This window comes from Hypanus sabinus, chromosome 1 (genome assembly GCF_030144855.1).
Source record: "Hypanus sabinus isolate sHypSab1 chromosome 1, sHypSab1.hap1, whole genome shotgun sequence".
Taxonomy (NCBI): Eukaryota; Metazoa; Chordata; class Chondrichthyes; order Myliobatiformes; family Dasyatidae; genus Hypanus; species Hypanus sabinus.
In genome coordinates this window covers 92,354,884-92,367,474 of record NC_082706.1, presented here as the reverse complement: position 1 = coordinate 92,367,474, position 12,591 = coordinate 92,354,884, and the positions used below count along the sequence as shown (strand labels likewise).

General features: G+C 40.5%; 1 protein-coding gene across 2 annotated transcripts in view; it reads right to left on the bottom strand.

The window, feature by feature from the left end:
• Positions 1-11,989, bottom strand: part of riok1 (RIO kinase 1 (yeast)) — a 51,137-nt gene extending 39,148 nt beyond the window's left edge. Inside the window, exons 1-4 of one of the 2 annotated variants that reach the window (XM_059972178.1) lie at positions 11,705-11,989; positions 2,435-2,627; positions 1,746-1,833; positions 55-124 (exon numbers count right to left, since the gene is read on the bottom strand). In XM_059972178.1, coding sequence (XP_059828161.1) covers positions 55-124; positions 1,746-1,800 — 125 coding nt within the window. In that variant the 5' untranslated portion in view covers positions 1,801-1,833; positions 2,435-2,627; positions 11,705-11,989. Of the gene's footprint in view, positions 1-54; positions 125-1,745; positions 1,834-2,434; positions 2,628-11,318; positions 11,438-11,704 lie in introns of those variants that run through there. The other variant, XM_059972172.1, reaches the window with a different exon arrangement.
• Between the last annotated feature and the right edge of the window lie 602 nt (positions 11,990-12,591).

Sequence of the window (12,591 nt, the reverse complement as noted above, 5' to 3'; positions counted from 1 at the left end):
ACATTAATTGCACATGAAAACGAATCAGATTTTACCGAAATGGATTATACTTACATGTCTGTATGTTTCTGCCTTGACTTTTCAGTTACTTTGTTTATCACAGAATCAGCAAAATTTAGTTTATCTATCAAAAAAAATTGAAAACTCAAAAGCTATTCTTTAACTGAACTGCTCTGTGCTCATCACAAAAGATTTATTTTGACAATGGTACATTATTAAACTCATCTAACAATGCGCATTATTTCCTGGCTGAAAAACAAGCATATCTGGTTCCTTGACAATTGGCATAAATACTTTGCATTTGACCACCATAAACAATGTGGTGGCTCAATTTTAATTCGTCTGAACTTTCTGTAGTCTCCGTACCAAAATATGCATTTTGGTTTTACTCAGTTTTCTGATAAGATATGCTGCTTTTTTTTAAAAAAAAAGAAACTAAATCACAGTAGTATCAGTCCAATCTCTAACATGGTATACTGACAAAATTTTTAATGCACAATTCACTGGGTCAAAAACCCAAACAGAAAGTGATATTCACTTTTCTGAATTCAAAGTCAAAACAGAAACTTAGTTCAAACATTCATTAATGTTAAATTGAGCAATATGAGAAGAAAATCAAACAGTTTAATGGTTCCAATGTTAACAGAATTTGCAGGTCTACAATGTCGTCAGGGCTGAAGTATTAAAGGTAATTGGAGAAATTGCTCCAAAGATTTAGAGAGCTTCAATTGAAGTATTTTAAAGGAGCCTATGAGGTATGCAGAAAGATTTACTCACCTTAGCAGAAAGATCAACAGTTGTGAGGGAGGGGGTGGATTTACAGTGGATCAATTGATAGGAGGATTTGAGAGGAATTAAGAATAAAATTATTTCAGAGTGAGGTCAGAATCCAGAGTTCACTAACTTCACATTGTCCTTCCAGTAAGATGGCAGCATGCATAGTCACAATGGCCTCTCAAGGTTCAATCAAAGGTGCTCTATTCATCTTTTACATCTTTTTAACAATCGCAAAACACTGCTGAATATTAAGAATATCATACTGCAGGTCTACCCCATCAGCGAGTTGCCCAATAGAGATGGAACTGTGCGCTGTGTGGTTGCCTGGACTTGCTGCATATTGTTGTTGTGTGGAGGTGGTGCGCAATCCGACAAGTCAGGCAAATGATTGTCTTCCGCATTTTTATTGTGATTGCAAGACCCTGTTGCACATGGTAATGTAAAATACTGCAAGTCTGGTTTGCTGATTCATTGGCAAGACTGCATTGGCAGGTGAGCTGCAGCTGTGTGGACCAAGTCTTTACGCACAGTGTCACCTGTTGCAGCTGCCTGGAGAGGAGACGTCGGGGCATCGGGGGAGTAAGCAGAGGGCTCTGTGGGCAAGCTAGAATCCGTACTAGATCTGTGCTTGGTGCTGCTCTCCAGTGTTCGCTCAGAACAACAACCCATGCACCATCAAGTTATAGGCCATGCCACTCAGAGACTTGGGCTATATTATATTTTTCTATGCTTTCCTGCTTTCATAACTATACGTGCTAAAACTGGAGAAATCCAACTTTCTTTTTGTGTTAACAGGAGAACAGGAATCTGAACATTTAAATAAAAGCACCTGAATAAGAGCCATAACCTGCAGAACCAAAGTCCAATAATTTGGAGGTGGGACTATCTCTGCACTGCAAAGAAAGAATGAGCAAAATGGCCATCAATTAAGTTTTAAGTTTCGATTCTAAGTAATATTTAAAACTTACCGAGATTAATTTTATGTTCAAATTTTCTCAGAGCCTTGTCTGGTGGAGCGGACATCCTTGTTGAATTATAGTTAGCTTGCCTATTTGCCTAAAACATTTCAGCAGAAAAACTTCTATGTCATCAACTTAACATTCATCCAAAGATATAAACAATAAATAATATTTACATTAACATCTGGACAACAGCAAATCATTAAAAATATTTATGAAAATGTTTGTAATATGAATGCAGAATACAAATTCACAAGAAATATTATAGAAAAACTTAAAAATATGTTGTTTAGAAGAACAAAGTTAGGATACATGCAGACTTTGCTAAAACAGCTAGAAAATGCAATGTTTATTAACAACATGGTCAAATTAATCACAAAGCTATTTTTTGAACAATTACAGAAATAGTTATTTATGAGCATTACATTTGGTATGTAACCAAAAGCATAACACTTTATAAGCATTACAACATTATAGCCCTGTTACTACAAAATCTATTTATATTGCAGGTTATTTTCAACAATGTACAAGTGTACATTCAACAAAATAAATTTATTCTGTTTTTTGAAAAAAGACCAAAAAAAGGGTTAAAAAATTGTAAACGATTTTCTGTGCAATTTATCTTGTATCCAAGTATGAACAGCCTAATACACAGATTTACCAGAGATCACGAGAGAATTTTTGAAGCTTTGCATTACCTGCTGACTGTTGTTCCTATAAGCTGTATAACGCTTGGTGAGATCACCATCACAATCATCCCAGTCCCAGTTTTCATCTTCATCGCTCTCAAAAGGAAATTCCTCTTCATCTGGATTTTTCAGCTGCAGAATCTCAATCTTCTTTTCTGCCCATCTAACCTCCTCTTGTGCTTTATCAGAATAGCCACCATCACTAAAAAACAAATTGCATTGAGTGTCTTGAAAATAAGAAGGTATTCCCCGTAATGCAGCAGAAATTCAATCTTTCACCTTATCAATTGCGAAGACAGTAGGGCATTTGATTATCAGTAATTGGGTTTTTAGGAAATTCTTATACAAAAAAAGGTTGCAAGACTACAATCTGTTGTTAAAGATGTGGCAATCGAGGGCTTAGAAAATAATAAAAGGACCAGGAAGAGTCAGTGTGGAAACATGAAAGGGCTTGGCAATATAAATGCTGATCCTCTGTTCCCCATGGTTAGGGTTGAGAACCACAAGTCACAATCTCAAAATAAGCCAAGGGATCTGTCATTTAGGGTAGCAGGGCTACTATACTACTGTTAATGTAAGCAAAATGTTTACCCTTTTTATTTCATAAAGAACTCCAGGTATTAACTACTGAAGGCAGCCATTAATTTAACGTCTTTATGGTAACTGTCCACTTTTAACTTTATAAGTAATTTGTATTATTTTAAAATCTACAAAATCTCTGAATTTTAAGTGTTTAGTTGAATAAATAGTGGATTGGTTGGCTCATAGTAACTTATTTACAATTCGTATGACTATTTTGGAGTAGAAAAACGGAGTTTGTATTTGTTTTGTATGTATTTCCCCATACCTCTGCACAGCAAGTCATGTATGGGATTATAAGTGAACAGTATACTGTATACAAAGATTCCTGATTTAAGAAATCTTGTGCTTTGTACAGTACTGCAATAGATTTTGACATTTTTGCTTTGACATAATTTATGAGGTTTCCAGCTTAATTTATTATCTATTACCACTCCTAAAAATTTTGTTTCAGATACCTTATCAATTTCAACATGTGTGTTTAACTTTGTGCATCCGAGACCCTTCCATTCTGAATCCACTTAGCCCAGGGGTCAGCAACCTTTACCACTGAAAGAGCCACTTGGACCCGTTTCCCACAGAAAAGAAAACACTGGGAGCCGCAAAACCCGTTTGACATTTAAAATGAAATAACACTGCATACAACGTTTTGTTTTGCCTTTATGCTATGTATAAACAAACTACAATGTGTTGCATTTATGAAATTGATGAACTCCTGCAGAGAAAACGAAATTACATTTCTGCATGCAACAAAAACATTTTGAACTCCGAAAAAAAGACGTTGGGTTGAAGGTTACTTTTAAGTAAAATACTCAACGTCTATTTGAGTCCTTCTTGTATTTATGAAAAACGCCAAACTTAAATTTGCCACCAGCAGCAAACCAAAAATAACGTCAGCCAGCTGGCAACCTGAAAAATAAAAGGACTATTTCACTGAACAATGAAAACATATGAATATACGTAAAATAATAGGCAATTAAAATATTTATCATACTTGGTCAGGTTGACTCACACCTGACAATGCAGTCGTATTCAGTAGGGATGGATCGATGCTTAGGGGAGTGACCGGGAAGGATAATGTGTTTTTTCCCTCTCTGAAGTCACAGAAGCGTTTCCCAAACGATGTTTGCATTGCGATGATTGCAGAATGTAAATACTCCGAATTTATCATGTCGTGACCTTGTTTGAACTCTCTCAAATTGGGGAAGTGAGACAATGTGCCTTTCTGTAAATCTCTGGCAAGCACTGTCAACTTGCGCTCGAATGCCAAAACATCCTCCAACATGTGCAGGGCTGTACGTCCTTTCCCCTGAAGAGCTGTGATCAGCGTGTTCAGGTGCGCTGTCATGTCTACCATGAAGTGTAGCTTTTCCAGCCACTCTGGCTGTTCCAGCTCAGGAAAGGTGAGTCCTTTGCTGCCCAGGAAAGTTTTCACTTCTTCCAGACACGCGACAAAGCGTTTCAGCACCTCCCCTCTGGACAGCCAGCGATAAAAACACGTTGTAGCGGTGTGCTATACGCAGTCAGCAAACTGCAGTCAAAGATAGCTTTATTCGAACTAAACAGCCTTGCTTTTAAGCCTCCCTCAACCCGCCCCCCATGGGCGCGGATGCTGCAAAAGACACGTACTCACAAACCCCCGTAGGCTATCTCCCTTAGCCTGAACGCTGGCTAATTGTGAGCCGGTTCGGATGTGTCCGGAAATGGTTCGCCACAACGTCTTATTTAGATTGCACAAGATCACCATAATCTTCAAATTTAGAATTACATTTCAAAAACTAACTAACATAAAATACATTTTAATTAAATACTGACCAATTATTTCCCAAAGCAACAGGGAGCCGCAACACAGACGTAAAAGAGCCACATGTGGCTCCGGAGCCGCGGGTTGCCGACCCCCAACTTAGCCTTTTCTTCTCCAAGGAAAAAGAACCTAGCTTAGTCTCTCCTCTAGCTGTTACACTCCATTCAGAGAAAAACCTGGTCAATTCTCTATATCCCCTCCAAAGCCAGAGAGGATCTTTCTTATCGTGCAATGACCAAACTGTACAATACTTCAGTTGGCCTACTAGTTGCAGCATGATCTTCCTGCTTTTACATTCTATCTCGTGGCTCGAATGTGTTCTCAGCTATCTTCTCAACTTGCCTTCAGAGATCCTTTGGCATATATATTAAGGTCATTGATATCCTGTCCTTCCTCGTCCCTACCAATCATGGTATATCGAAATCTTATCATTCCTCCTAAAGTGTAGAATATTTTCAGGATTAAATTCCACCTGCCATTTCTACGCCCATCTTCTCAACTGATCAATCTGATCTAGTCAAGAATATTCTCCTCTTTACTCACCAGGGTCAGGGGTTCCCGATATGGGTCAATGGAGCCCTCAGTTTAAGGTAAGGCTCCATGGCATTAGAGGTCGGAAAACCCTTCACTAGGCAATCAATGTTTATGTCACCTGTGGACTTTCCAATTATACAGTTCAGTTTATCATCATTTAGAAACCACAAATGCAATGCAGTTAAAAAAATGAGACAACATTCCTCCAGAATGATATCACAAAAGCACATGACAATACAGACTACACCAGAAAATCCACATAACATTTGGCAATCGCCAATCCAGAGTCTGGAGAGGCTGCTGCGTATTAATATCGCACTACCATCTTAGTGCGTTTCCCAGTAAGGAGCTCCGAACCCACCAGACAAAACAAGACTACCCGGACACACTAAGTCAGGAGACCAACTCTACCACCCAACAAACCAAAAACTAAAGCTACAAGACCTGCACAAAACCATATAGTTAAAACATACAGTTACAACAGTGCAAACAATAGCATAATTGATAAAAAAAAACAGACCATGGGCACAGTAAAAATAGTCCAAAAATGTTAAAAGACTAAGTTGAAGTCAGAAGTTTACATACACCTTAGCCAAGTACATTTAAACTCAGTTTTTCACAATTCCTGACATTTAATCCTAGAAAACATTCTCTGTCTTAGGTCAGTTAGGATCACTACTTTATTTTAAGAATGGGAAATGTCAGAATAATAGTAGAATGATTTATTTCAGCTTTTATTTCTTTCATCACATTCCCAGTGGGTTAGAAGTTTACATACACTTTGTTAGTATTTGGTAGCATTGCCTTTAAATTGTTTAACTTGGGTCAAACGTTTTGGGTAGCCTTCCACAAGCTTCTCACAATAAGTTGCTGGAATTTTGTTCCGTTCCTCCAGACAGAACTGGTGTAACTGAGTCAGGTTTGTAGGCCTCCTTGCTTGCACATGCTTTTTCAATTCTACCCACAAATTTCCTATCGGATTGAGGTAAGGGCTTTGTGATGGCCACTCCAATACCTTGATTTTGTTGTCCTTAAGCAATTTTGCCACAACTTTGGAGGTTTGCTTGGGGTCATTGTCCATTTGGAAGACCCATCTGCGACCAAGCTTTAACTTCCTGGCTGATGTCTTGAGATGTTGTTTCAATATAGCCACATAATTTTCCTTCCACATGATGCCATCTATTTTGTGAAGTGCACCAGTCCCTCCTGCAGCAAAGCAATATGATGCTGCCATCCCAATGCTTCACAGTTGGTATGGTGTTCTTTGGCTTGCAAGCCTTACCCTTTTTCCTCCAAACATAACGATGGTTATTAAGGCCAAACAGTTCAATTTTTGTTTCATCAGACCAGAGGACATTTCTCCAAAAAGTAAGATCTTTGTCCTCATGTGCACTTGCAAACTGGAGTCTGGCTTTTTTATGGCAGTTTTGGAGCAGTGGCTTCTTCCTTGCTGAGCAGCCTTTCAGGTTATGTTGATATAGGACTCGTTTTACTGTGGATATAGATACTGGTCTACCTGTTTCCTCCAGCATCTTCACAAGGTCCTTCGCTGTTGTTCTGGGATTGATTTGCACTTTTCATGCTAAAGTACGTTCATTTCAAGGAGACAGAATGCGTGTCTCTTCCTGAGCAGTATGACGGCTACGTGGTCCCATGGTGTTTATACTTGCGTACTATTGTTTGTACAGATGAACATGGTACCTTCAGGCGTTTGGAAATTGCTCCCAAGGATGAACCAGATTTGTGGAGGTCTACAATTTTTTTTCTCTGAGGTCTTGGCTGATTTCTTTTGATTTTGTTTGTAAACTTCTGACCCACTGGAATTGTGATATAGTCAATTAGAAGTGAAATAATCTGTCTGTAAACAATCGTTGGAAAAATTACTCATGTCATGCACAAAGCAGATGTCCCCAATGTCTTGCCAAAACTATAGCTTGCTAATATGAAATCTGTGGAGTGGTTAAACAATGAGCTTTAATGACTTCAACCCAAGTGTATGTAAACTTCTGACTTCAACTGTACATTCTACACTCATACTGTCAAGGTTTATAACAAACAGCAAGAGTCCCTGCACTGATCTCCACAGCAGAACTCAATTGTTACAGGCCTCCTACTGTATAACCTCCAAGACAACCACAACCTTTTCACAGGGTTTGGAGGCTTGCATGCCTCAATGACCCGGAGAAGTACATTGGTTGGAGTCAGGCCTTTATTCTTTGGCTCTTGGTAGAGTCACCCATGCCAAACAGGTCAAAGTGTAGAGTCCAGACTAAGTGTGGTCCTCCAGGTTCAAGGTTTCAGCTCAGGGCTAACAACCTTGACTCGTCAAACAAAACTGTTACTGAAACAGCAGTGAAGAATCCTTCTAGATCTGAGTGCGACAGTATTCCCAAGTTACCACCTGGAACTTGAATGACTGACAGTAGTGAAAACCAAGAGGAAGCTACTGACACAATGGAGGAGGCCCTGAACACCAGCAGAGATGGAGAACCTTCATTGCTGCCCTAAATGCCAGTGGCGTAACAAGCAGTAGGGCCTATTTCAAAAATAACCTCCACTAATCAAGCTCTGCTGCCAATTACCAAGCCAACGTCAGACCCAATTAGGCAAATTGCTCCACATTTCATAGGCTCTTGAACCAGTTTTACCTGTGGGATTTTAATCTGATTTGTTCCAAGGGTTACCTTCTTGCTGCTAATATTTCCTTGAATTTGCCTTCCTGTACTATTTCATGCAACCTCTTTGCCCCAATTACTTTTTAAATACTTTATTCTTCAGAGCCCATTATTTTTAACACACCAGGTCATAAACTACCTTTTTTCTCTAATCAACTTTTCAATGCCCTTTGATACCCATGATTTTTGACTACTCTCGATTGGATTTGTTGAACGCACCTTTCACTATCAGGGAAACACATTGACCCTGAGCTCTATTTCATTTTGAATGTCTCCATTTGTTACTTATACATTAATCTACATGAAGTGGCTCCCAGGTCCTACCTTCAATTCCTCGATTATATTTACAAGAGATCCCTGTTCCAGAACTATCTTTGTATTAGCTCAAAGAGCATGCCAGAATGTACTTTAAAAAGTTCTGCCCTGCTGCCCCTCCACCATCAAGCCTTTTGCACTAAATCAAATCCCAGTTCGTATCAGGGAAGATGAAATCGGCAGATCTTTTTTCGTATCAGGGAAGATGAAATCGGCAGATCTTTTTATGGTTCTCCATGATTTTCTGCACATCCGTTCCTCTATCATCCATCACGGTTTGGAGGCTGGCGGCACATCCACAGCAATTGATCACTTTTTTGTCATTTCACAGGTTCTTCCATGTCGTATATTATTGTAATACCTACTGCACAAAAACAGGCCCTTCAGCCCATCTAAGTCCATGGCAATCTGAACTTCTGTCTAGTTCATCCATAGGCACCCAATATTCCACCAAAATCCTCTCATCCATGTACCTTAAATGTTACAATTGAACCTGCGCTGACGGAGCTTGCAACATCCCGAGTGAAGCTTCCCCTCAGATTCTCCAAAAACATTTCACTTTTCACACCAAACCTATGATCTCTAGTTCTCGTCTCACACAACTTAAAGAGGAAAAAAAACCCTGCATGCATTCATCCTTATCTATACCCCTCAATTTTCTATCCCATTATAAGATCACCCCTCATTCTCCTGCCCACCAGGAAATCTCGTCCTACACTTTTTAACCTTTCCTCATTCAGGTCCTCAAGTTCTGACAACATCCAGGTAAATTTTTTCTGCTCTTTTTCAAGCTTGATATCATTCCAAAATTTCAGCCTCACTAACATCTTGTATAACTTCAACATAACTTCACAACTCCAGTACTCAATGTGACAAATGCTATTCACCGGTGATTCCAATTGGGGCCCTGTATTCTCAAGACACTTTGTTCTACCACACACCTCAGAGCCATACCATTCTCTGTGTAAGTCCTTCCAAAGTGCAACACTCATATTTGCATTAAATTTCATCTGTCATTTTCAGCCAATTTTTCCAACTGGTCGAGGTTACACTGGAAGCTTTCTCAATGTCTAAGACACCCCCACGTCAGTCTTGGTGTCATCCACAAATTTGCTAATCTAGTTTACCACATCAATGTTAAGTCATTAATATAGATGATAAGCATCAATGGCTTGATCCCTGTAGCACACTACCAGTCACAAGACTCCAGAGTGACAACCATCCACCACTCCTACTCCCTGGCTTCTCCTGCTAAGCCAATGTCGGATCCCAGTGGCCACTTTATCCACGCAACTTAACCTTCTGAACTCGCTTCCATTGTAGGAGGTTGTCAACAGCCTTGCTAAAGCCCATGTAGACAATATCCACCACCTTTCATAGAAACACAGAAAACCTACAGCACAATACAGGCCCTTCAACCCACAATGCTGTGCCGAACATATACTTACTTTAGAAATTACCTAGCATTACCCAGAGCCCGCTATTTTTCTAAGCTTCATGTACCTATCGAGGAGTCTCTTAAAAGACCCTATCGTATCCGCCTCCGCCACCATCGCCGGCAGCCCATTCCACGCACTCACCACTCTGCGTAAAAAAATTACCCCTGTACCTACTTCCAAGCGCCTTAAAACTGTGCCCTCTCATATTAGCCATTTCAGCCCTGAGAAAAAGCCTCTGACTATCCACACAATCAATGCCTCTCACCTCACCAACCTTCTTTGCAACCTCCTTAAACAAAACACTGATTGGTTAGACATGACCTACCATGCACAAAGCCATGCTGACTATCAACATGATATCCTACTTCCTTAGTGCAGTAACAGATCACATTAATATTTACATTTCCCTCTGATTTTGCCTGAAGAATTCATACCTTGGAAAGCTGAGTTGCCAGTTCTGACCAATTTTCAACTCAGCTTCAATAATAGCAACATCATCAATCCCCAGATTTTGAACACCAGTCTTTAGACTTACTAGTTAGACTTCTTACATTAATATAGATGCAATCCAAGCTAGCTTTCTCTTATGTATCTGGTCATTTAATCCACTTTCCATACTTGTCTGTTCTTCATCTGCTAACTGTACACGTGTTTTCTTTAGCAACAACTTATCAATTACACACGAGGTTCTGCAGGTGCTGGAAATCTGAAGTAACACACACAAAATGCTGGAGAAACCCAGCATCTATGGAAAGGAATAGTTGAAATTTTGGGGTGAGACGAATCATCAGGACAGAAAGAGGGAAGAAGACAGAATAAGTAGGTGGGGAGGAGAAGGAGTACAATCTAGAAGGTGATTGGTGAAGGCAGGTGAGGGGGGGGCAATAGTTGGAAAAAGAAAAGAGTTGCGAAGAAGGAATCTGACGGAGAGGAGAGTGGACCGTGAGAGAAAGGGAAGGGAGGGCACCAGGGGAGGTGACAGACAAGTAGGGAGAAGAGAAGGGGTAAAATGGGAGTCAGAATGGGGAATTGGAAAAGTGATGGGGGGGGAGGAATTACTTAACGTTAGCGAGATTGATGTACATGTCGTCAGGTTGGAAGTTACCCAGACAGAAATTGAGATGTTGCTCTTCCAACCTGAGTGGCCTAATCCAGGCAGTAGAGGAGACCATGGACTTTCATGTCGGTGCGGTGCGGACTCGAGGGGCCGAATGGTCTACTTCTGCACCTATTGTCTATTGTATGAGAAAGGGGACTGGAATTAAAATGGTTGGCCGCCCGGAATTCCTATTATTTAAATGCTAGTTCAGTACAAAGGTGCTGAAGAAAGCAATACAATTCCTGCCTCAATTCTTATTCCGTGCTAAGTTCACCGGTTTTTGGAAATTCTCCGGCCAGAGTAGAGAGGACAACTGATGACACCATCTCAAAAGCTCCCATTGCTGAGGGGTGGGGGAGACAGGTAAGAGACCCTGACATGACACAGAAGAAACGGTCTCTCCACTTCTCTTGGCGGCTGCCAGCGCCGAACCCGAGAAGATAGTTACCTCTCCCCGGACTCGGCATCGTCAAACTGTCCGGGAACCGGCGTGTCTCCCGAGGAACGGAAAACGTCCATCGTTCAGCCACAGTCACCACGCCGTCTCGATCTACGGCAGCCTCGCCGCTCCAAACAGGACGTGACGTCCGCTCTCCAACAGCGCCGACAAAACGCGTTTTCGAAATGGAACAGCTGTTAGGAAGGAACTTTTTTGATTCCCACTAGAGATCGCAAAGGCGCGATCTTGAAAAGAACTAAGTCCCGCCAAGGAGGATGCATTTACTGTAGGTTTTAATAAAAAACAGTATTTTAATTTAAAGAGAAAAAAATCAGAAATAACAGGTGTTCGTCGTTTAAGTTAGAACACTTTGAAATGGAATATCGTAAACTTACGAAGCGGTACTATCCCTGTCCTGATGCAATGTTTCAGCCTCCCACCGATACTAAACGACTGGTTGAATTCATCCAGCAGACCGTGTTGCTCCTATCTCTGACAATATAACTTGTCTCATTGCTTTGTCTGCTCAAATGTTGTGTTGAAGAAACATGGAGCGGGCTCACAAACTTCTGACAGACGCAAGTGCAACCGCGTTATACTGGCGAATGTATTAAACAATTTTTGAATGTATTACTGTGCTGTATTAAAAACGACAAATTTTGCAATGCAGCCATGCCGGCATTGCTTGTCTGTAGAGAACAACTCAATAAAATTCCTTGCCGTGATTTGTAAATAATAAACTTCAATGTAGCAAGGCGGTCAAATGTAACGTTAACTCCAGCCCCTCGTGAGCAGCGTCACAGAATGATCAAACTGTAATTTAACCGGACATGTGTGACGTCACAAATCCGGGTGGGAATGACGTCATGAGACTCTGCACTGCATGTACTGGACGAAAACCTGGATGTGAATACTGATACGGTAAGAGGGATGGAGTTAAACACTTGGGCTTTTAAATTAAAGGTCGGCTGTTTGAGTTCTTGATGTGTTATGGAGACCTCTAAAATGATGAATGGTCAAAAGTGGTGAGTATATAACCGTGTAGACAACAAGTCCACTGCACTTTGTAGGCCTACCTGGCGATGCTTTATCCCTTATTTTCCATTTGCTCTCATTTCTTTCTGTGCAGTCTTCCTAAGGTAGTTATTTTGAGCCACAGTTGGCTGCCAATGGTGCACACCACAGCATCCCACAAAGAGCAAAGGAGATGGACAAATGGCAATTCAAAGGTTCAAAGGTCAAATTTAATGTCAGATGTATACAATATACATCCTGGAATGCT